Source organism: Martes martes (genome assembly GCF_963455335.1).
Source record: "Martes martes genome assembly, chromosome: 9".
NCBI lineage: Eukaryota > Metazoa > Chordata > Mammalia > Carnivora > Mustelidae > Martes > Martes martes.
This window is the reverse complement of record NC_137896.1, coordinates 23209120-23233925: the sequence shown is the minus strand read 5'-3', so window position 1 is coordinate 23233925 and position 24806 is coordinate 23209120. Positions and strand designations below refer to the sequence as shown.

Genomic DNA, 24806 nt, shown 5'->3' with positions numbered 1-24806 from the left:
CTATTGTACCGTGTATCAGTTCTTCATTACTTTTTTATGGCTAAATAATATTCCATTGTATGAATATACCACGTTTTGCTTATCCATTCATCCACTGATGGACATTTGGGTTGTTTTCACCTTTTGCCTTTTGTGCATAGTGCTGCTAGGAACATTAGTGTACAAGTTTTGTTTTGAACACCTGTTTTCAATTCTTTGGGGGTATATAACTTGAAGTGGAATTGCTGGGTCATATGATAATTCTTTTTTTTTTTTTTTAAGATTTTATTTATTTATTTGACAGACAGAGATCACAAGTAGGCAGAGAGGCAGGCAGAGAGAGAAGGGGAAGCAGGCTTCCCGCTGAGCAGAGAGCCCGACGCGGGGCTCGATCCCAGGACCCTGGGATCATGACCCGAGCCGAAGGTAGAGGCCCTAACCCACTGAGCCACCCAGGCGCCCCTCATATGATAATTCTAACCATTAAATGCCAAACTGTTTTCCACAGCAGCTGCACCCTTATATTCCCACTAGCAATTTATGAGGGTTCCAATTTCTCCAAATCCTCACCAACATTTCCTTTAAAAATGATTTTTAAAATATTATTATAGCCAACCTAGTGAGTGTGAGGTGGTATTTATTTCATTGTAGTTTTGACCTGAATTTCCCTATTAACTTAGGATATTGAGCATCTTATCATAGACTTATTGGTCATTTGAATATCTTTAGAGAAATGTGTAGTCAAATTCTTTGCCCAACTTTTAACTGGGTTGTTGAACTGAAGTGTGCTTTATAAGCGCACCCCTGATAAGGGTCTGGGTACTACCCTTATCAGATACATGGTTGCAAATATTTCTCTCATTTGGGGGTTTGTCTTTTCACCCTCTTGATAGTGCCCTTTAATGCTCAAAAGTGTTTAGTTTTGATGCATTTCAATTTATCTATTTTTTCTTCTGTTGCTTATGTTTTTGGTGTCATATCTAAGAACCAATGCCAAATTCAAGTCATGAGGATTTCCTCCTATGTTTCTTTCTAAGGCTTGTATAGTTTTAGTTCTTATATTTAGGTCTTTGATCCATTGTGTGTTACTATTTGTACGTAATATGGGGTAAAGGTCAAACTTTGTTCTTTTTTACGTGGATATTCAATTGTACCAGCACTATCTGTTGAAAAGACTATTCTTTCTCCATTGAATGCTCTTGGCACCATTGTCAAAATTCAATTGATCATAGATATCTAGGCTTATTTCTGGACTCTCAATTCTATTCCATTGGTATGTTCAGCTTCATGCCAGTACCAAACTGTTTCTAAATACTGTAACGTTGATTTAAATGTTTATTTTTTTCACTTTTTAAAAAACATTTATGTTTTTATTTACTTATTTTTAATAGGCTTCATGCCCAATGTGGGGCTTGAACTCATGACCCCAAGATCAAGAGTTGCAGGCTGTACCGACTGAGACAGCCAGCACCCCCGTAGTAAGTTTTCAAACCAGAAAGCTTCATATCTTAATCAAAACATGAAGGAAATACCCAAAATATCCAATTTAAGAAACAAATAATAAACAAATAGCTTTGGCTGCTTTTGCACCACCTCACTTGCTCCCACTCTCAACACAGCCAAACATAAATCAATCCAGAGCCATGGTTAAGCAATAGTCTTTCTTTAATTCCCCTTTGCAAATGGAAGCCCCTGAGCTGGTCCCCACCCCCACCCGTACCCACAACCTGCCCCCCCCAGATGCAAGGCCCCACTTCAACTTGGTGGGAGGAAGAGAGGAGCACCCCCTCCCCAGGATGGTCCATTTAAAAAATCCTAGTCATTTAAGAAATGAGGCTGGGGACAGGAGAAGAGAGCTGGAAGACAAGGTCCAGGTCAGGCCAGACTGGAGATGTTGGGGTTGTGAGGACCCTTGAGAAGGGTTTGCAAGCACATCCCTAAGCTCAGGGCCAGCATGGCTGAGGGAAAGGAGACAGACAGACAGCCTGACTCCTCAAGGAACTGCCTGCCCGGTTGTGGACACTGACACTCACCACCACCACCACCACCACCACCATCATCACCACCACCACAGGCTTCTGGTTAGAGAATTTTCCAGTTACTCTGGGATAGGGTTTGTTAAGTATCCCCTCTGGCCCATGATCTAGGGCATCCCTGGGGTCCCCCTGAGACCAAACCTGGGAGAAGGAGGGACTCTAGGAACATGCAAAGCGGGGGAACAGAGACCCCCGCCCCACCCCGCTGCTCTACAGGATGGTGGCTCCAGCTGCGTCTGGGCTCCGAGGGTCCTTCACACCAATGATGAAGTTGTTGGTTCTCCGGCTGCCGTGGACCCAGGATAAGACATCTACTTTCTCCACATGGTGACCCCTGGCTTCCAGGAACTCAATCTCTTCCTCTGTGAACTCACCTGAAAACCATCCCCCCAACATATACACATTCAGAGTGTTCAGAGCACTGGCTCAGGAGTCCCATGGTCAGACCTGAATCTTGGTCCTGGATGCCCACTGTATGACCTTGGGCAAACTGCTTTACCTCTCTGAGCCTCAGTCTCCTCATGCATAAAATGAGGATTATATGAGAACCTACCACATGAAATTGTTGTAGGGATTTAAAGAGATAAAATACAGAAAGCACAGAGATCAGAATGCTGCATATAGTATGTGATCAATAATATATTTTCATTCTTAATATTGAAAGAAAGGGCTATGGGCTCTTCATCACCACATGCCTAGGCCAAGCCGCCATCATTACTTGCCAGGATAGCCAAAATGCAGCCATTACTGCATAGTCCACTGACTGGTCTTTCTGGTTCCAGTCCTGCTTCCTGTACAGCCTAGTCACACAGAGCCAAAGGGATCCTCTTAAGCCATTAGTCAGACCACTCACTTCCCCTTCTCAAAAACTTCCAACATCTTTGATGACTCTTAGAAGAAAATCCAAAGTCCTTACCAAGGCGTCTAAGGCACAACATCATCTGGGACCTCACTACCTCCCTAAACTCCTCTCCTCACTTCCTTCCATTCTCTCCCTTAACTCTGCTTTAGCCTCCTTGCTGTCCCTCAGGTAGGCTAAATATGCTCCTGCCTCAGGGCTTTGCACAAATTCTATTTGGAATGCTCTTCTCCTAGATTGTCACAAAACCGGCTTCCTTACTTCATTCCAATCTTCGAGGAGGACTTTCCTGACCGCTATCTAAAATAGAAGCCCTGTCATCCTCACCTTGCTTTGTTTCCTTTCCAAGTACTTATCGCTATTTGTTTACTTATTAATTTATTTACTATGTCCTCTCCATTAGATTATAAGTGTTTTGAAGGCAAGGATGTTGGCCATTGATCCTCATTGCCTTTACATGGATAAATAAAGAAATCCCCACCCTCTTAACGTAAGTTCAGGCCCTCGCCATTTCTTGCTTGGTCCTTTATCCTAGTTGCCTCTGTTTCCCCAACTTAAATTCTTCCCCCTTCAATCCATTTCCCCTAAATAAAACATTTCAAGTCTATCCCACCTCCAGTCAAGTGGATAAAGCCCATGCTTCTTACCAAGAACCTCCAGGATAAGCCCTGTAACCTCACCTCTTACTGCTCCTTAATAAAGATCTGGCCTTCTTATTTCTGCAGATGGGATAATTTAGGGTAATTCTTGAGGTAAAGATATAACACTGAATAGCAGTGAATCACCAAGTCAAACATATATTTCCTTTACAGTTCATTTTCAATCCTTTAGATGATGGCAAGGACTAAGTTTTAGTCTGGACCTTAACATTTCTAACCTCCTTCTTCAGTAGAGAGAGCAGGGCTCAGAGTGTTCTGTGAGCAGCATATTCATGGAAGATCTACAAATAGTTGACTTTGTAGTAGCTATTTATCTTTTATTTGTGGCAAATGATGCTACTTTTCCATGTGTGATTATGATATTGGATTTACCTTTAAAATACACTTACGGGGCACCTGGGTGGCTCAGAGGGTTAAAGCCTCTGCCTTTGGCTCAGGTCATGATCCCAGGGTCCTGAGATCAAGCCCCACATCAGGCTCTCTGCTCGGCGGGGAGCCTGCTTCCCCTTATCTCTCTGCCTGCCCCTCTGCCTGCTTGTAATCTCTGTTTGCCAAATAAATGAATCAAATCTTTAAAAAAAATAAAAAATAAATAAAATATACTTACACTGGAAAGGAAGTCCATTTATAGAGGTACATATGTAAATAATGGCTCAGATGGTGTGTAAATATGGCAAAATTCATGAAGGTGCTGGATAAATCCTTAAGTTTAGGAAACAATGTCTCTAGGAGACAGCAGGCCTCCTGGCTGCTTTCTGAGCCATTCTTTCTGGCTTTTGACAATTTGTCCAGAATATTCTGAGTTCTGGACATGCAAAATACCTAATCACACTTCAGGACCCAGCCCACAGCCCCTAGTGGATGAACTTTCCCTTCACTAAGCCTCTACTCCTCATGTCCCTGTCTTAGACTGTGAGCTCCTTAAGGGAGGCTAGGATGAACCAAATCCAACCCTCCCCCCTACCCTGGCCCAAGTAACTCAGCATAGAGCCTCACATCCAGGAGAGATCAGAAGTTATTAGTTGAGATAGCCTCATTATCATCATGCCGGATCCAGAGTGTTACCAGCCAGACCATAGGGTGTGACTGCTGAGTATTTAGGTCTGTGACTTCTAACGTGCTTCAGTCTAGGAGACACGCGGTAAAAAACTGAGTCTTTGGTATCAGCTAGGTGTATGTTCTAATCTCAATTCTGCCACTCATTGACTGATTTTTAACCTCTGTGGTATCAGTTTCTTTGTAAAATGCAGATGATAATACCAACTAGGCAAGAACCATGTCTCATTCAATGTTCTATCCCTTTTGAACTTGCATAATACATCGTCTGTTGTAATAAAAATTCCTCAAAGCTGTACATACTTTCCCATTTACAAAATTAAGTTGTGTCTAAAATTAGGCACCTTTCTTAGAGGAAAGTCTATTTTCTCACTGTAATCTACAAAGTCCACGACCTGGTCCCTACCTGCCTCTCTGGCCTCATCTCACTCTCACCCTGGTCTACTTTTTACTCCTAAAACATGCCAAGCCCATTTCTGCCCTGAATTCTTCGCATCTGTTCCCTTCGCCTACAAAACCTGCCCCAGTTCTTTGCACGGTGGGTTCCCTCCTACTCTTCAGATCTCAGATTAAATGTCACCAAAGAGAAGACTTCCCTAGTCACTGAGTCAGTCTCTATGTCAGCCTGCAGAGCACTTACTTTACTTTCTTATATTGCTTTGATTATTTATTTTCCTGTCTGTCTGTAAATGCCATATCCTCGGCACCTAAGATAATGCCTGGCACACAGCGTAGGTATTCCATACAAACTGATGAATGAATGGTTTGCAGAATGAAAACCGTATCTTATTTTACAAATGAGAAAACTGAGGCTCAGAGTGGAGACATGAATTTCCCAAGGCCACACAACCAGTAAATGACAGATCTGGTTCCAGTCCCCAGATCTTTCACTGTCCCAGAGGAGTTAGTTGGAAGAGCCCAAAGATTCACTGGCAGCAGTTGTGCTGGTGGAGGCAGGGACACCCTTGGGAGGAGCCCCTTTCTCTACCCTGCTTTTTGCCCACCCCATGGGGATCTCTGCTCTGCACTCACTGTCCACCTGCAGGAGGTTGGACTGCAGGTCTGGATGCAGACGGCCATGGGCCAGGCTGTCACTCAGGTTCCGGTTCAAGGTCAGAACATTCAGTAAAACCTGTGGGCAGCCAAGGGGTAGAAGTCAGGGCTGCCCCAGGGATGGGGATTCAGGATTCCCCAGATCTCACCCCTGGGCCAGACTTCTTACTCTTTGGAACCCTTATTCTAGGAGTATTATCTGAACAGCCTCAAGACAGGCAGGCCTGTAATGACTGTCCCCATTTCATACAAGGGTAAAATGAGGGCCAGAAAGGGAAAGTAATTCACTCTAGAGCTCAGAGAGAGCCAAGGAAGAGGTACCACTGGCAGTCTGTCTCTTGTGTCTAGCCCGGGGCTCTCCTCCCTTCTCCCTGGCCAGGACAGGGTTAACAGTTGGAGTAGTCTAGGGCACAGCATGGGTACTTTTAGCTTAGAGGTTAGGAGTGTGGGAATGCTCTCAAAACAAACTCTCTGCCCATTCTTACTCAACTGGACCTAACTTCTTAACCTCTTTGGGCTTTAGTTTCCTCATATACAAAATGGAAATAAGGATTTCTCCCAATGTTGGGAAGGCTAAAAGAGCAAGCACATGTAACACCATGCCTGGTGCTTAGTAGAACTCCATAAAGGTTAGCTGTTGTTACTGCATCCACTTTACAGATGAGGAGACTGAGGTTCAGAGAGGTTAAGCGAATGCCCCATCATGCACTTGGAAATTGGCAGCACTTGGGTTGGGGCCCAGGACTGTCTGATTCCAAAGCTCAGGTTACTTAACTCACCACCTGCCAACGTTAAGTGCCTGGCTCAAAACATTCTTGTAACTATTGTGAGACATTCTGGAGAGCACTTCCTTTCAAATCAGACTCTAAAGAGGGCTGCTTGTCTCTTCAGATGCTGAGCAGAGAAATCATGGGACTTGAGGTTGACAGACCTAGGCAGCCCAGGTACTGAATCACTTCTTAGTTCCACCAACCCATGATTGCCCATCCAACCTAGAAGACAGGGAGCTTCAGGGCTCCATTTTGGCTAAGAAACTCAGCATAGCCTATGCCCCCAGTACCCAGGATGGGCCTGTCACAGTAGCCTCGGCTTATGTTTGTTGAGCTAGGGATGAGACCAAGCCAGAGACACGAGGGCACCTACAGTTTAGGCCACAGCTTGGCTGCTGGCCACAAAGTGCCTACCATGGAGGAAACCTCACCTGGGTCAGTCCGCTGAGGCCCCGGGCAGCTCCATTTGCCCCCAGGGCGAGGTAGGTCCCACAGAGCCCCTCCGCTGGCCGGACCACGGTGGGCAGCAGGAAAGACAGTGGTCGCTTCCCTGGCTGCACCGAATTCTCCTGTTGTCAGAGCACCGAGACCACAGGGAGATAACAGGTGGGGCAGCTTTTCATGGGAGACTGGTCCCTTCCCAGGCCACAGTTTGCTGTCTATGAAACAGGCAGGGTCCCTGGATAATTGGGGTGGATGTGGACCCACTGAGTTGTTATGGGGCTACCATGGGTGTGAGGGGAGGGTACCAAGCCAAGACAAATGGCTAAAGGGAAGAAGAGGATAATCTCCACCCTGGTCATCCCTATCTCTCATTGTCCTGGCAGGGCCCCAGCATGCCCTGAGAGTAAGAGCATTGGCCTCCAACTAGACCAGAATTCCTACCTCCTTCCTCCTTTGACTAACAAGAGGGCTGAGGCCAATCAGCTCACCGTTACAAAATCGTAGACCACTGCACTGAAAAGTGCCAAAGCATCAGATAAGGGCTAATATCCTTATTGTACAGATGAAAGAACTGAGGCCAAGAGAGGGAGGCAAGACTTCCCCCAGGTCACATAGTGAGACAGGGACAGAATGGGATGGGGTTTCTTCAGGCCCAAGCCCCAGACTTGGGCTGCAGGTGAACCAGACACCTTGTTAAGGCTCCTTTTCTTTATACTAGAAGTTTCTAGAGGAAGTAGGGAGGGAGGAGCAGCCATACTGCTGTACCTCCTACCTAGCCTTGAGGTCCCCAGGGGAGAAGGGATGCAAGGCCATACCAGGCTGGGCGCAGAGTGGTTAGCAGTCCTGTTGGGCCAGGAGAAGTCTAGCATCTGGCTGTTGAGCAGGATCCCCGAGGGGGTGATGAGGCCACTGCCAAAAGGGCGGTTCAGGGAGCTGGGGATAGAGATTGGAGCCAGGTAAGCCCTGAGGTCACCCTCATTCCCATCTGGCCCCCACCTCTTCCTGGTCCAGATGATCTCCAGTGCCGGGTTCTGTGTCTGAGCTGGCGTACCTGACCATGGCCACAATGAAGTCATCAGGGCCCATGATCAGCACCTGAGCAGCTGTGGGAGCCCCATCCAACTCGTAGACAGGCAGGAGTGGGGCAGGGGCCGCCTGGGAGTCATTGATGTGGCCCCGGAGGTAGGCGGCTTCTACCTTGCTGAAAAGACAAGGGGTAGGAGATTAATACCCAGCAGGCTCTCATTACACCTCACCTACCACACTGTGATGTCTGTTTGTGCAATTATTTGATTAACGTCTCCCTCCCATCACACCGCCCCGGAACTATTAGGTCTGTGAGAGCAAAATCTCTCATTCTGAGCACATGGGAAACATCCAGGAAATCATTGTTGAACTGACTGGGTTCGTTTAGGTGTTATCCAGATTCTCTTTTAGAGCCAACTTTTATTTAGTGCTTAAATCAAGGGTCTTTTAGTTACTTGACTTTATTTACTCACTTAATCTTCTCTCTGAAAGTACCTGAGGCATAGTGGATGCTCAGATAATATTTGTTTTGAAACAGAATTTATTTAACCTAATGTTTGTAGTTTCGAACTAAAGTTTTTTTTTTTTTTAAAGATTTTATTTATTTATTTGACAGAGAAATAGAAAGTGCACAAGTAGGCAGAGCGGCAGGCAGAGTGAGAGGGAGAAGTAGGCTCCCCGCTGAGCAGAGAGCCCAATGTGGGGCTCAATCCCAGGACCCTGAGATCATGACCTAAGCTGAAGGCAGCCGCTTAACAACTGAGCCACCCAGGTGCCCCTCGAACTGAAGTTTTATGAAGAGTTTAGTCAGAGGAGGGTTTTGTATACAGGGATCTTATCTACTATTAGAATTCTTTTTCAAGGCACAGGAAGACTTGACATACAGTAAACCCTTAATAACTATTGGAAGAATTACTTGGGTGAATTTAATATAGGGGTGTGTGTGTGTGTGTGTGTGTGTGTGTGTGTTAGAGCTAGGCTGAAAACAACATGTAATTCTCCAGACTTTTTAAATTTTGGCTGAGGGTTTCTTACTTAATGACTGTTAGTTTGGTGACTCTAGTTCATTAGAGTGACAAGTTACCAAGGATTACTGAAGACTTTCATTCCGTTTTCAACCACAAATTTTGTGGAGGCCACGCAGAAGTGGTACAGAGGGCTTTGTTTCAAGTGGATTGGGTGGGGGGACAGAGGCTTTGATTTTAGCCCTTATCCTTGTGACCTTGAACTGCTTACTATTTTTGGTTGTTGCTTTTTTTGCTTTTTAATTATAACCTATTCATTTTAGTTTCATTGTTTTCAACTTATTCATAGAGTTGTTTGAGTAATACTACAAATTTATGCTAACTATATTTTTGGGTTCTGATTTTGCCCTTAGCTAGCCTTTCAGTCAGTCAGAGTAGCAATCAAATAGCAACCATTCTTACCCACCCGTATTTCCAATTACTAATACTATTTGTTGAATATTTATTATGTGCCACACAATGTGTTTTGCATGTAGACCTTATTTTATCCTTACCACAACCTCATGAGGTTGGCACCATCATTGTCAGGCCCCCTTGTATAAACTGAGACAGAATTTAAGTGACTTGCCCAAAGCTGCTTAGCTAGTGGATCGTGAGGCTGGGTTCTGAACTGAGTCAGTCTGACCACAGCCCACAATCTTACTACAGTGTTATGCTGCTAATGTGGAGACATTATGGTAAAAATCTTCATCACCTCAGGTATTTGCTTGGAGACTTTTCATTGTTCTTAAGCTTTCTTTTTCCACTAAAAAGGGGGCACAGGTGGGCCCACATATGTGCCCTGCTAGGGTCAGAAAGTTTTAAGAGCCAAGTGATGCATACTAACTCAACATACAAATGGGGAAACTGAGGTAAGTGCTGGGAGAGGCAACCAGTGTCACACTGAGGTGTAACTGAGCTGAAATTGACTTGGGACTCCAGGTCTTATTGCTCTACCAGCTGCTTTTCACCTGATCCTTTCCTCATACCTACCACCACCTCTGCCACCCTGAGGGTCCTGCCCTAGGACCCACCTGAGCATGTCATCCATGCTCTCAGTGATGGTAGAATCGTAGACAGGATCTCCCAGTCTGCTGGCCAGGGCTAAAGCGATCTTCAGGGTCTGAAAATGTAACAGGAGTGTGGAAGAGGCTGCCAGGCTCCTCCCAGCACCCACGCTAATGATCCTCATGTGAGAAAACTTGTAGGTTAGTCCTGTCCCATGGCAGTAGCCCATCCCCCCACTCCCAGTGTACCAAGACCCAGGGCAGGGTGGAGGGGTCGGCCTTGCCTCTGCCACCCAGTGAAGAGCCTGTTCCCGGGAAACCAGCGTGGTGAGATTGAAGCCTTCAAGGATGTTGAGAGCACTGATGAGGGCAGGACCCGTATGCGGGGGTGGGGGACTGAGAACCAGGTGGCCTGAGGAAAAAAAAAGAAATGACTGGATGGCAGGGGAGGGGTCAAAGCATCTCCACATTCCACCATCACGCAGACTGAGACTACTGCATTGGCCCCTCATCAGACAAGGAACCTGCCTTGAGAGGCAAAGTACTGAGAAGCAAAGGGACCCACACAAGTTCTCTCAATAAGTCAAGGGCAAGGCCAGGACTCCAACCTAGAACACTCTTCCTTCAGTTTCCTCTTCTGCACAAGGAAACTAAAGTCCAAGAGGACTGTAGTCTGCCCAGAGTCACACTGTAGCCAGAACAGGGACAGGTGTCCAGATGTCCAGATTCCTGGCTTATCATGTGTCTTCTTTTAGCTCCCCCCACAGGCCAGGATACTACTCAGGGCCTCTTATGGTCCCATGACCCCCAAAACTTCTTGGGGGCGACAACCAGCTCTTCCTATTTGAGGCTCCTATTACTAGATATTTGGACATTGAAGTAATAATGATAGTACCTTACGTATAACGTTAACTGATTAACTCATTTAATCCTCACAACGGGTAATGTTATCATCCTCATTTTACAGGTGAGGAAACTGAGACACAGAGAGGCAGCTAGTCCAAGTTTACAGGAGACAAAGGGAACCCAGAGCACTCAAGGTACTGGCATTGCCAAGAGAACCCAGACTGGGGAGGAGAAATGTAAAATCAAATAAGCATTCAGTATCTACTCTGATCAGGGCAGCTTTCAACATCATCTCCTCAAATCTTCATGGGAGCCCTGAGAGGTAGGCACCACTATTATCTCCATTTTCAGGAGGGAACCATGGCTCAGAGTGTAAAGTGACTTGTTCAAGGTGAATGGGATAGTTGGTACTCAAGCCCAGGTCTTCCTGGCTCCAAAGCTATGCTCTTCCTCTGTTCCATATACCATCACCTCTGGTAGAATAATCAGGCTAGAGGTTGAGGCCTGGAAACCTGAACTCAGAGGGGAACTTTTCCGGGGCTTGAAGTGATCCAGACCTCCTAGAGAGGAGAGAATCTGAGAACCTGGGAACCTTCTGAGGGACCCAGGAACCCACCACTTTGGGTTCAGCAAACATGGACTTCACCCATGTTATAAGCTTAGCTTTCTGGGCTCCTCGCTCGTTTGAGATTGCTAGGTTAAGTTCCATTCCATCCCTTGGCCTTAGTTTCCTTTTGAAACAATGAGGGGACAGGTCTATAATTGTCTTGAAAAGTTTGTTCAATACAAAGCTAGATGGACTCATGAATTCTTCTTAGGAAGTACAGGGCATTGAGAGTGGGGCTGAGGCAACACAGAGTCCAAACCAGAAAACCTATGACAAGAACCCCAACGCTCAGGCCTGAGCCTTTGACTAGACCTCTCACCCCATATCTTAAATACTTGGGGTAACTGACCCCACAACTACTTTAGAAGGTGGGCTGGCTCTGGCTTGCCCAGGCAAGCTCACTGCCTCAGTTTCTCTCCTGAGAAATGGGGAGGAGTCTCTAGGCCAAAAGGAGGTGGCCATGGACTGGGAGGCTTCTCCTGAGCAGGGACCCTGATAGCTGAGAGAGAGGTCACCTCTGTACACGCCACACACAGGATTCTCCACGAGGGCACTGTAGTTGCTGAAGTCGTCCTCAGTTATGACACCCCCTGCGTGCTGGGCCTGCAGGGGCGAGAATGACCCCACCACAGCTGTGAGCCACACACCAAAACTGTGAGCATGTGGGCTTGGCCTATGGTATGTGTTTGAATCAAAGACAGACTTGATGTTTGTAACTTTAGTGCTTTCTGCAATTTCCATCATGGCCTTTAGAGACCCTGCTAGCCCTGGGTACCCCGGGAAAAAGGAAGGGGAAAAATCACTAACACTGAGCACCTGCTATGTATCAGACATTCTTTGAATGACCTCCTTAGATCGGCATCCAAGGCCCTTTGTGATCTGGCCCTCACCATCTCTCCCACTTCATGTTCTGCTATTCCCTGGCGAGCTCTGTACAGCCACCTGGAGTGACCTACAGTTTCTGAACACATGACTCCATGGCCTTGAGCATACTACCTTCTCTGCCTATGTAAAAGGAACATTTTCTGGGATGTCTGGCTGGGTCAGTTGGTAGAGCATGCAACTCTTAATCTTGCGGTCCTGAGTTCGAGGCCCACATTGGGCGTAGAGATTACTTGAAAAAGAAAAAGGAACATTTTCTACTTACAGCAGAATTTGCTTATAAGATATCAAAACTGGATTCTTCATTTCATTACAATTAACTAAATCCACTCCCAAACCATGAACTCTGGATGGTAGGAATGACCCTCATTGGATATAACTTAAGCACTCTACTAACCAATGAACCAATTTTGTACAAATCGGTGGGCTCATCATTTCCAGCATGGTAATTTTCATTTCTAAATTAGCATAACCACTAGGAATCTTCTCTCTTTCTCTCTCTCTCTCTTTTTTTTTTTTTTTTAATTTTTTAGTACTTGAAACCCCTGACTTCTAATCCACTCGCAGTGAACTACACACTGAATTTCTTGGCTCATGTGTGTTCAACTTTGGGTTGTTTTTGTTTGTTTGTTTGTTTCCTTTTAAGCTTATATAGTCTTTGTTTGAATCTCCTTCTTCCCCTTCGCCAGAAGATTCAGGTGTAGCTAATCAGAACATTCCTTTTCCATGCCAGTGATTTGGGAATAGTCATGAGACCTATTGGGAAGTTTGGGAATAGTCACGAGACCTATAACAGGCTGATGAGACATAACCTGGAGGCTTTTGCTATAACTATTGGAATGAGAAATGTTCTTTCTCTGGGATGGTTTGCTGGAAGGATGGCTTGTGGGGAGCAGGTGTGGAGAGTATCTGATAGAGAGTGAATTCAAACAGAAGAAAGTAGAGTCGTGACATAAAGAGAGAGAGACAGACCACAGCCTGGCAATGTGGATGGAACTCTGGACCCAGCAGACCTACAGCCAGTACTCTGCTGGACTTCCCAGTTAAGTCCATCTGAGATGGGCATTTATCACATAACCATACCTCTAGGACTCAGCATAGGTTCTGACATAGAACAGCAATCTGTGAATGTAGAATGAATGATGGGCCAACTCAATTCCCACAACCATATGGCAGAGAAACATATAATCACCCCAATGGTACAGATGAGAGAATCACAGAATTGGTCTGTGTATCCTTACCTTGAAAATAATTTTCCATTTGGAGTTTTGAATTACCGACAGTTTTCAGAACCCATTACTACCTCAGATTAAGAGTCTTTGGGGTTGTTTTGTAAGCCCTTGTGTCAATATCTACAGTCCCGATAGCGACCAGTGAAGGAAGGTTTCCCTCAGTCCCTAGTGAACCCAAGAGCAGGGTGGGATTGTGGGCTTGGGAAAGCTGAGGCTGATCCTGGGTCTCTGCCAGGCCTGGGAGGGACAGGTCAAGGCTCTGCACAGGTTAGCACCAGCCCTGGGGGGCCCAAGGACACCTCTCTCAGTCAAGATAGAACAGCCTTATCATCCTTGGGGTCCTTTGTGCTGCATCCTGTCAACTGCCCCCACCCCAAACAACCACTGATCTGATTCCTGCCACCAGAAGTTAGTTTTGTCCATTAGAGAATCTTAAGTAAATGGAATCATCAGTACATTTATGTAGAAAGAAAGACAGAGAGGGAAGGCAAGGGAGGATGTCCCTGCAGTGGGGTCCTTCAGGGCAGGGGGGCTCCCCAAGTGCTCACCTCAGCCACCATCTCCAGTGTGAGATTGCCTCCTGCGTAGAAGGCGGCGGGGCCAGAGGTGCCCAGCACATCCAGCACTGCAGCCAGGTCAGGCCGACGCAGCAGTGAGCCCGGTAGTGGCGGGTGGCCCAATGGCAGGAATGTCTCACGGAAACGCTCAGATGCATTGGGCGGAGGCTGTTCGGCCAGGGCACGGGCTGTAAGCAAGGACAGGAAGCTGGGCAGGGGGCTGAGATGCGTCATAGGTGAAGTGGCTGAGTGGCTGGCCCTAAGAGCTCTAGCCCCCCCAGGAGCATGTTATGGGGGAGGTGGGGGGTGTATATGGGCCCTTCTCAGATCCCCTCATTTGAGGCTGCATCCCTATGAGGGTAGGATGGGTGGGGAGGGAGCTAAAGGAGCAAATGTAAGAGAGGTGCTTTCTGGCTTGGGCCCCAAATCTTAGAGGTTCCCCTTCCCCTTCCCATCAACCTCATGCCTTTCCCCCACCCCCAGGCCCCACTGACCTAGATCATGGGTCACGTTGAAGCCATCTTGGGCCACAGCTGCTGCGAAGGCCAGGACTTGGGACCATGGCAGCCTGGGGGGGCCGGAGAGCAGGGGTGGAGGAGATCCTGGGGGGAGGAGGAGGGGTCCTGGGGGAAAGGGGGTTCCTGGGAAGGAGAGTCCTGGCAAGGGAAGGGGATATTAGGAGGGGGAGTTGGGAAGGAAAGAATCCAGGATGGTAGGAAAAGGCCACCCAAGGAGAGATGCAGGCAGAGGCCCCTGGTCCCCAGGGGGGAAGGTCTTTACCTGCCATAGAGCTGGTGAGCTTCGTGTAGCCCCTTCACCATTCCGGGGACCCCCACCAAGAGCCCAGGCTGGGCGAGGCGGGCAGGCGAGGGAGAGAGGAGACCAGGTCACTGGAAGGGGGGGGCTGGGCTGAACTCCGCAGAGCCCCAAGCCAGGGATGGGGGCTGGCACAGGGGAAAGACACAGGCCAAGTATCCCAGAGGAGGGACAAGCTCTCCCCAAGCAGGCATCCCTCCCATTTCCCTGACTTACTATCAGCAAATGCAGAAAGGCTTCCTTTATCTATCATAGTTGAGTGATTTATAAATTAAGCAAACCCTTTTAAGAGCCAAGATGTGACCAATTTAGATGGAAACCTGTCTACATTGGATTATATCTACTCCTACCTTTTAAAATAATAGACAAGGGACTTTCATTTGACCTTTCCATGATCACATCACCATTACTCAGCTGTGCTAACTCAGGCATGTGTTTGGCTTTTGCCACTGCACCAAATATCTCTTTTTCCAAGTTATTCTATTTCTTCTGGATAGTGGGTTTGCCTTTTGCAGTTCCTCCTTAATCTTCCAATATGCTGTGTGCTGGGAAAGTTATGGTCAACAGGCTTCGAATGAAATGTGTGAGTTATAGTGCAGGAACTTTGCAAACTCTCAGGCTGCTCAGGCTTCCTGATAGGCCAGGTTGCCAGGGAAGTAAGGTGCTACTGTATTGCCTGTTATCAACCATACACAACTTTCGGTTCATTATTTTATCTGGGGGACTGCCTATCTCCTTCATAGCTTTAAGAGTGTCTTGCTTCACTCTTTTCCTCACTTCCATAATAATTACTCAAAAAAGGAATGTTTGCGTTAGCAGAAGGGCAGTGAAGGGAGACCACCCCTGGACTCTCTCTTCTCACCAGGGTCCCCACCTTGGTTTCCCAGGATCTCTGCAGGGCCTCTTCCCTGAGGGCCCCTGGTGCAGACTCCCGGAAATCAATTAGGTGGCTCTCATTTCTTCTGATGTCATGGACCAGCATCACGCCCCCACTGGGAGAGACACAGAAGGGGAGGTTGATAAGGTACTACCCCTCTAAACAATTAACCTGCCACTCTTTCATCCCCAGTGGTGATGGCTGTAGGCTGTTTGTCACAGGAGTCAGATGTCTGAGCCCCTTCTAGCAGGGATTTGGAGACTTAGCCACTATATGAGGGTAGGGAATGAAATCAAGGGGGTTGGGGACCCAGAGACCATGGACCTCTTCTGGCCTGTTACTGGAGACTTTAATCCCTGATTAGGGAAAACCCAGAGACTGGAAGAGCAAGATGTTCTACCTCCTGTCCCCACCCTAGACCACAGCTGGACCCTGGCCAGCTTCCTGCACCTGCCTCCACCATATGCCCCGACTCCCTCTCCCAGGACTGAATTATGTAAGGATGGACTGTATACAACCAAAAGGGGACCTTCTTTGGTAGGTCCTGCAGGGCTGGTCTTGCAGGAGCCAAGATACGGACTTTGTCAGCTTGTCCCTTTTCTGTGGCTTGTTTTCACCTAAGATGGGAGCTGCATCTGAGATGGTTGGCCTGCAGCCAAGTAACATAATAAGGAAGGCAGGACAGATAAACAATAGGGAGTGGTAGGAACTATGGCCAATTGGACACCACAAGTCCCGTCGTGCTATTCAGCTCCAGATAATTGCAGCCATGTGGGAATGTGGGCCCAGTGTTACCAGGTCTTCAGATGGTTCCAGAGATATTGAAAATCTGGATTTTTATGAAAATTCTCAACTTTTTAAAAATAGTAAACAAATTTTTAATAATTTTAAGTGTGGAAACCAAACTAATCTCTGTGGTAGGTATGGTCTATGGGTGGCTGGTTTATAATCTGTTTTAAGAGTTCTCAGCCTGTGGTATATTTTTGGAGGATGGAGGGTCCATAGCTTTCATCATGCTCACAGGATTTGTTTTAAGGATTTGTAAACCCTAAAAGTTAAAGTATTCCTGCCTTAATTAGTGACAGTATACCCCCACCTGTGTACCTTACTTTATAGTTTATAAAAACCTTCACCGAGTTACGGAGAAACAAAACAAACAAACAAACAAAAACACCAAGCTTGTGATAACACCTCCTCTGACTCCATGTAAGGAGAAGGGGGTAAAATTGGGTGTAGAAAGACAAAATGCAAGGAGTTAGGGCCCAGCTGCCCCTCTGGTCAAACTCGAAGACCCCCACATGAGGCCTACAGACCAGAACACAGAAGTAGGCCTGGGGGACCCCAACCTCCACAGCTGGGAGCGCCTTACCCGCCTAGGCCAGAACTGTGCGGAGCCACAATCCCCAAACACAAGGCTGCTGCCACAGCGGCATCCACAGAAGATCCCTGTTTACTGAGCACCTCGATGCCCAGCGACGTGCAATGGGCAGCATCTGTCACCACGGCACCCTGGTGAAAGATCTGGGAAGGGAAAGTGGGCGAGGTGGGGGCAGTAGGAGACCTCTGCCTCCTTAAGGCACCTCCACCAACCCCAGAACCTCCACTGGTGTCGGGGGTGGGAGTCCCGCCTTCTTGTCCCTTATGACTCTTCCTAGATCACCTCCAGTGCCTCTTACTTGGTCAGATCCCTTCCTTGCTCTGTCCCATTCATACCCTGAGCTCCTCCCTTTGGGACCTTCCTCTCCCGACCCATTGCCCTCTCTCCTTAACATTTGCTGGCTCCCTCCCCAACTCGGCCAGTCTGCAATCCAAGCAATTCAGTTCCCACGGTCTCCTCAAGAGCTTTCCCCCTCCCTCTTCTCCAGTTTCCTTCTCCGGTCCACCAGCCCCAACCCCCTTACCTGAGGGTCTCCGAAGTAAATCTGCATGACCAGCGCCACAGTGACACCCGTGGCAAAAGTGAGGCAGGCTGTGACAATGACTGTGAGTCCGTCCTGGCGGCAGGAGCACTCGGCCGCTGCCGCGGAGAAAGGGTCCTTGCGCGTCTCCCGCAGTGGGGACCCGTCCTGGCTGCCCATCTCCGACGACGTGGATGGCAGCCGCTGCAGCCTCGCTGACTTCAGGAAGGAGTCCGGGTCTGTCGGCAGCAACCAGGTGGGTCTGGGCACCTTACCTGGCCCTGCCCCCCACTCGCTGTTTGGCTTCCCTCCTCTCCCCGCCCCCGTTAAGCAAACCCCACTAGACAGTACTGCTGGCCCTTTGGTGTCTCTCCAACGCACCCCAGAACAGGACGGGGGCAGTCCTGGCTGAGTAGAGATAGGAGCCCTCAGCTGGGAGGCAGGGGGCTGGATGGCTGGCCCCTATGCCAAACTTTCTGAGACCTGAGACCCACTCAGGACCTAGGACAAACACTTCCTGGAATGGAGGGGGTTTGGGCCCTCCCTAGAAACCTGATCCTGCTCCAGCTGGGGCCCAGCCTGCTGTGGCAAGGAAGTAGCTACATAAACTGAATGGACAGACCCTGGCTTCCAATTTTGCTTGGCTTGTCCATTCACTCACTCAACAAATATGGAGGGCCTGCTATGGGTCTGTCTCTATGCTAGCTCCTACGGGAAAGGAATAGACAGTTTCTGCCCTCATGAGGTTCACAGACCAGTAGAAGAAAAGAAAAGAAACATATAAACAAAGGAGTATATCATTATAACTTGCAGCAAGTGCTATGAAGAAAAAGAAGGATGGAACGATAGAAAACAATGAGTGTGTGCTGGGGGCTGCTTAGCTGGGATTTGGCAAGGCTTCTCAGTGGAGGTGACTTTTAAGCTGAGAACTAAGGGATGAGGAGCTAGCCATATGAAGACCAAGAAGTGAGTGTGTATAGTGTTCCAGAAAGAAGGAGCAGTAGGTGCAAAGGGCCCTAAGGTAGGAATAAGCTTGGTGCAATAGGAAAAAACAAACAAAACCGAGGCCTGGGTGGCTCTGGTGTAGTGAACAAGGGGAAAGAATAGTATGGTGGAGGCTAGGCCAGGTGCACAGGGCCTTGTGGACCTTGTGAGAAGCTTGGATTTTTTTTTTTTTTAAAGATTTTATTTATTTAATTGACAGACAGATCACAAGTAGGCAGAGAGGCAGGCAGAGAGAGAAGGGAGGAAGCAGGCTCCCTGCTGAGCAGAGAGTCCGATGCGGGGCTCGATCCCAGGATGCTGAGATCATGACCTGAGCCGAAGGCAGCGGCTTTAACCCACTGAGCCACCCAGACGCCCCGAGAAGCTTGGATTTAATCCTAGGAACCATGGAAGGGTATTTCAGAGTTTTAAGCAAGAACCAGAAACTATCTGTTTTGTATTTTAAAAAGATCCCTCTGCCTGCTATCTGAAGAATGAGTCTAAGGACAGTAAGAGTGGAGACAGGGGAGACCTCAAAGCCCCTTACTTGTTGGGTGACTATGAATGAGTCACTTCAAGTCATGAGCCTCACTTTCCTCATCCTAATACTGGAGCTAATCCCTAACTGGCCAAATGGGTGTAAGGATTCCATGAGACGATGTCTACCAGCACCCTCTAGTTATTTCCATTCCTTTTCCACCTTGACCACAGCTGAGACCCTCTTTCCTCCCATAGTTTCCCTCCTCTGGGTTATACTAGCCTTGAAACCAGTTCTCTAAAGGTCCTGTGTATTTGTGAAAAGTAAAGAAATCGCCTGGTACCTTGACTGTAATACCCTTGCTGTATGTACAATGTGTTTTAAAAAGTCCATTCATTCAATAAATATTTTTTGAGCACTTGCTACTATACACTAGGAGTATAACCCCTTTAAAAAGTCTGTGGGATGATGCTGAAAACTATTAGATTTTCCTGTTTGAAATACTATCATGGTTCATCAATACCAACATGATAAAAATCCAAGCTCCCTGACCTGGCATTCAAGGCCCTCTATAATCCACACTCCCCTCTTTTGTGTAAATAAGAAGCCACATACATATATAGAGAACTTTTAGAAAATATTTACGGTGGTTACTTTTGGGGAAAGATACTGAAGGTGGGAATGAGATGGGGTAGGAGAATTTTTTCTTTGAAATTTTTAGTACATATATATTTCTTTTTTTTTTTTCAAAATCAATGCATATATAAAATTTTATTTTATTTTTTTTAAGTAATCTCTACACCCAACATGGGGCTCAAACTCACAACCCTGAGATCAAGAGTTGTACTCTCCACAGACTGAGCCAGCCAGGCGCTCCTAAATTAACACACATATTTTTAAATAAAGAGGAAAAATTGTGCACAGATAGGAATGGAGAAGAGGTCTTCTACTTTTCCTCATTGTATTCTTTCTCTCTCTCTCTCTCTCTCTTTTTTTTTCCTTTGGACCATAAACATGTAATTTATTTTAAAATTTTTATTTAAAAAAAGAAACTTGTCTTCTGGAAGCCTCCCTCAGCTGATCATGCTTGCCTCTACCCCTCAGCACCACACAGTCTATAAAAAAACTGGAATTCATTCAACAAACATGTTAAATACCTACTGCAGGCAAAGAATTCTCCTTGGTCCCTAGAGGTTTCAAAAGAAGTGCAGAAAATGGCTTTGAACTTGTATTTATTGATGGTGACTATATTCCAAGCACTTTCCATACATTCCCCTCATTGAAGCACTCCCATAACTTGTTGAAATAGGCCTATTCTCTCCATTTTACAGATGAGGAAATTTAAGGCTGGAAAAGGCGATCTTGCCCATTTAACATCATAAAATGAATAAATGGCAGAAGCAAAAGTAACTCAAAACCTGTTTTCCATTGCTCCACAAGGTATCAGGAGTCATTTCCACGTTCAAAAACCAACCTTACAAGCTAATTCCAGCTGATACTTCCAGGTACTTGTCCTTAAATCTGTTTTCTCTAATCAGCTATGAGGGACCAAGAGGGGAAGTGATATAGCTCCATCAGAGTTGGACCTATTCAAGACTTTTTATCCCATCAGTCAATCATTAAGTTATTCATTTATTCAACAAAAATATTTACTGAGTACTCTACTGTGTAAGCACTAGGGCAATAATACCATTGATTTTACTGATGTGTAAAAGCAACAGCAGGACACTGGGAAAAGGTGAGTTTGGAATCAGAAGAAACAAGTCTTTTGGGAGAAAGACGATGAGTTTAATTTTGGTAATCCTGAATTTGTGGGACACCAATAGAAGTTGTCTGGAAGCAACTGGCCTAGTATGCATCTGATTTTTATTTGATTAGATGCCATTTCCAATCAATTTTCCATTTCAAAGCATCATCTCCTCTCTCTCATTTCTTATTCTCTCATTCCTGACCAGAGTGAGTATACGACCTAGGCCTAGCCCATAACAGGTACCTCTCTACAGTGACTGGTTCAGCGACAGGTATGTGATCAGCACCAGGTCTATGAGACTCAAACTTAGTTCTATTGCTGGAACTATTGGGAAAGAGAAACGCTTTCTTTCTGTTTAGAGTATTAATATGGTAAGGTGTAAACCTGCTGCTACTGGGTGCATCTTGCCCCTACAGAATGAGAGGCTGTCTGAAGATGAAGACCATAAAAAGGAAGGAAAAGCAAAAGACAAAAGACAATTCCTTTTTAGGTACCTTGATCTAGCTATGCCTCAGGCCCCACATCCCTGAATTTTTTTATGCTACGTAATAAAATTCTCTTTTAAGATTAGGTCAGTTTTAACTGAGTTTATGACAGTTTATGACAGAAGAATCCTGAACAGAGTTGACTTGGCAATTCTAGAGATAAGGAGAGAGATCTTGGTTGGATCCCTGGCTTGCTTATTCCTTTAAGGGCAGAATCATTAAAGACTTTTTTGAACCAAGGAATAACATGACCAGAAGTTCAGGGTGGCAGATAGATTGGGGTTGGTGGGGCAGGGGGCAGGGAGGGGGCAGGGAGTATCAAGAAGCCTATGGGTAATACAGGTAAGAGAGGATGGGGGCTTAGTCTCCAGTGGTGATGGCAGGGATGATGAGATGGATTGCAAGATACTTAGGAGGACAGAGAGCATCTGATCACTTTGGGAAGTAAGAGGAAGGAAGGAAGTCATGGGTAGCTCCTGGGGTTCTACCTTGGAGATTGGATGAACGGCAGTGTTATTAACTGAGAATGACACTGGGGGAAGGGCAGGTTTGGGGATGAGATGAATTCAGCATAGTACATCCAGAAGGTGAGGCACTTGTAGGACATCTAGGGGCCGATGCCTGGGACAGAGAAGAACTCATGGACCTAGAGCTCAGAAGAGAGTCAAGAATCTCCCCAACTTTGGAGTGGTCACCATTTTCCAGAGGGTCTGCTGTGGGGTAGCTGGCACTTGGTTCTGGGGAGCGGCAGGCTAGAGGCTAGCTGGGCACAACCAAGGTACTGGGTAAGAGGATGGGGCAATATTAGTAAGTAGAACCTCCAGGTTGAGAACATAGGAGATCATGTTAGTTAACAGGCTAGTCCAGCTGGTTAAAGGAACCTTGGGGCTTAGAAGTAATGGTCTGAGACATAGTTTTGAAATGACTACATAGATATGATGGTAAGGGTCCTTGGAACATTAGTGCACAACCGTGGCATAAGGTGCAGATTCCCAGAAACTCAGGCGACAGGGGTATCTGCTGGATTTTTGTAGAGTTGAGAGCAGAACCTGTTGTAATTCTCCAAGGTACTCCCTGAGGCTTGAGAACTCCCTCCCCTGCTATTCTTTCATCCTGAGATCTCTCTCATTCATTTATTTATTCAACAATTTTTATTGAGCACTTAGCACTGTACTGGACATTGGAGAAAGGATGGCAAAAAAAACCAGTCACAATCCTGTCTTCATAGGGCTTAGAGACATGGAGTAACCACATGATTGCTCAAATAATCACAGACTTGATAATTGCTAGGACATTTATAGGGAGCCAGGAGAAAACATGTCAGGGGCTTCCAATCTCTAGGTTAGGAGAGATAAGGCATTCCCAGTAGAGCTGGAAGAGGAACCTGAGGCCCAGGTCAGGGTAGATGTGCCCACTGTCATACAGTGAGTCAAGGCAGTGCTGGAACCAGAAATAGCATTCCTGACCCCTGGAAAAAGGTCCTGGTTTCAGGCTGTCATCCACCAGGACACATCTTTCCACTACTTTCCCTATTCCAGGGTTATTCTCGCTGGAAAAGAAGTTTTGACCTACAGCTTGAATATCTGATGCCCATAAGCCTCCCCAGCTTTCCCTAATCTTTCCTCCAGGTAGGGTACAGTCTAGTTAGGTTGGCAAGGGCTGCTAGTAAGGGCCAGTTGACTGGAAAATTGTGAAGGGGGAAAGAGTTTGGGGCTGTCAGGCTGGGAATAGCTACAGAAGGGCCAGGCTAGAGAAGGCTGGGTCAGAGAAGCAGGATCTGCCAGGCTGGTAAGGGAGAAGGCTCAAGTACAGGCACTGGGAGGAAGAGTGAAGCAGAGGGATGCTCTAATGCCAGGAAGTGACGTTGAGGGAAAGAGGGATGGGGGATGGAGGATGAAAAATGGAGAAGAGGATAGAGCTGGGGCACATGGATAGGAGGAAGAGCCCTAGGGAAGAAATGCTCAGAGAGCTCTTGGCCCTTAGGTCTGCCCCAAGCCCTGTGCCCCCCTCCCTACTCCCACCCTTTGCAGTCCCTTCAAAGGCTGAGAACACAGCAAAATTCTAGAGCCTGCTTCGTAGGGGGCAGGGTACCTTACTAACATCCTGGCCTGATCCATGGATCCGGGAGGGGTGAGGTAATCCACAGGGCAACGAAGGCACTCTAGTCCCCAAGGACTCTGAGAGGTCATGCAGTCCATCCCCCTGTCTCCCAATATCCACCGCTTACAGAGAGATGTAAATCATATTTTCCTTACCCCTCCCGGGATGTGAAGAGATTCTCAGCTAAGGTCTCTCCTTCCCACAACCCTTGGCTGTGGGGAAGTTCTTCTCAAGACCTAGCCTTACCCATCCTGCTGCAGTCTGACTTGGTTTCTCCTACCCTATTCTTTGTGACTAACGGACGGCCTCTTCTGGGTGATCACAGCTGTTCCTTAGATTCTCCCCTCCAACCTTCCTTCCGTATTCGTTGGTTCTTCCCGAGAGGCAACCCCAAACCCCGCTGCTGCAGTTCCTGGCATCATTCTCCCTTGTCGCATCCTAAGCCTCCAAGGCAGGAATGCATCTCCATCCCCACTAGATAACTAACGGAGACAAGGGAGGAGGGAGAGGTCCAGGAGGAAGGGGATGAATTAGGGAGATGGAAGCTGGAGGTGACGCTCCGCGTAGATGAAGGAGGACCGGGGACGTCCCAGGGGGCAGGGACGGGGCCAGCGGGCCTCACCGGTATCGGGGTCTCCCAGGAAGGCGTCCTCGTCCTTGCGGCTCCTCAGAGGGGCCGCGGGCGCCGGCTCGTCCTCCGGCAGCCTCGGGAAGCTGGTGATGCTCATGTAGTCCACAGGCGAGTAGGCGCCCAGGGCGCTCTCCTGACTGGCCTCGTTCTCCGCCGCCATCCTCGCCCGCGCCCCCCAGCAACGCAGCGCCTGCCGGAAGTGGAGCGGCGGGGGCGGGGGCGGGTGGAGGGCGGGGCCTGAGCTCTTGGGCGGCCAGGAGGGGGCGCCTCACAACATCCCCCGCGGGCGTCGGACTCTGTCTGAACACCCCTCCCCGTAGCGCTGTCAGCCTGCAGTGGACCGGCAGGTGGGCGGAGTGCCATGTGGACCGAGAACCTGAAGGGCGGCGGGTTCTGGAGAAAGCGCGGAGGGTGTGGGGGAGGGATGGAGAAGAGCGCTGCAAGCGCGACCTTAGTGGCTTGGGACACTTTATGCAGCCCGGGGGCCAAACCCCTTCCTCCTTCCAGATTGAGCTAGAATCCGCCTCAGACCCCAGACTCTCTCCTCAACCCCCAGATCCTTCCGCTGAACGCAGATCTGGCCTCGACCCCCGATCTTGTCTCTGATCCCAAACTCGGACCACAAACTTGACCTCGGACCCCAGACCTCTCTTTGGACTCCTAGATCCTACTCTGATCTCAGACTCCTCCTCCGACCCCAGACCCCTCTTTCATGAGACCCCGCCTTCACGCGCAACCTCAGCCTCACCCCTGCTTCATCCCCAGACTGC

General features: G+C 47.7%; 1 protein-coding gene across 2 annotated transcripts; it reads right to left on the bottom strand.

Moving 5' to 3' along the window:
* Nucleotides 1-1630: 1630 nt before the first annotated feature.
* Nucleotides 1631-24215, bottom strand: GGT7 (gamma-glutamyltransferase 7). Of its 2 annotated transcripts, none has more exons than XM_080814120.1 (15): nt 24028-24215; nt 17612-17847; nt 17080-17231; nt 15708-15825; nt 14798-14865; nt 14512-14585; nt 14009-14205; nt 11862-11949; nt 10178-10305; nt 9921-10009; nt 7908-8057; nt 7672-7789; nt 6844-6981; nt 5622-5721; nt 1631-2389 (listed from the first exon to the last, which is right to left on the bottom strand). In XM_080814120.1, exons 1-15 carry the CDS (start codon nt 24194-24196, stop codon nt 2226-2228), a joined length of 1989 nt encoding a protein of 662 aa, XP_080670246.1. In that variant the 5' UTR covers nt 24197-24215; the 3' UTR covers nt 1631-2225. The 2 variants fall into 2 exon arrangements, with proteins under 2 accessions (XP_080670246.1, XP_080670247.1); XM_080814121.1 differs by having other exon boundaries at nt 5629-5721; nt 24028-24203.
* Between the last annotated feature and the right edge of the window lie 591 nt (nt 24216-24806).

What these genes read in the sequence shown, in the direction of transcription:
- GGT7 (XM_080814120.1), bottom strand. Translation starts at nt 24,196, where the DNA reads ATGGCGGCGGAGAACGAGGCCAGTCAGGAGAGCGCCCTGGGCGCCTAC. An exon ending in CCTGGGAGACCCCGATACCG is followed by an intron (nt 17,848 to 24,027) that starts GTGAGGCCCGCT and finishes TGCTGCCGACAG; the next exon opens with ACCCGGACTCCTTCCTGAAG. An exon ending in TGTGTGTGGCGTGTACAGAG is followed by an intron (nt 10,306 to 11,861) that starts GTGACCTCTCTC and finishes TTTTTTCCTCAG; the next exon opens with GCCACCTGGTTCTCAGTCCC.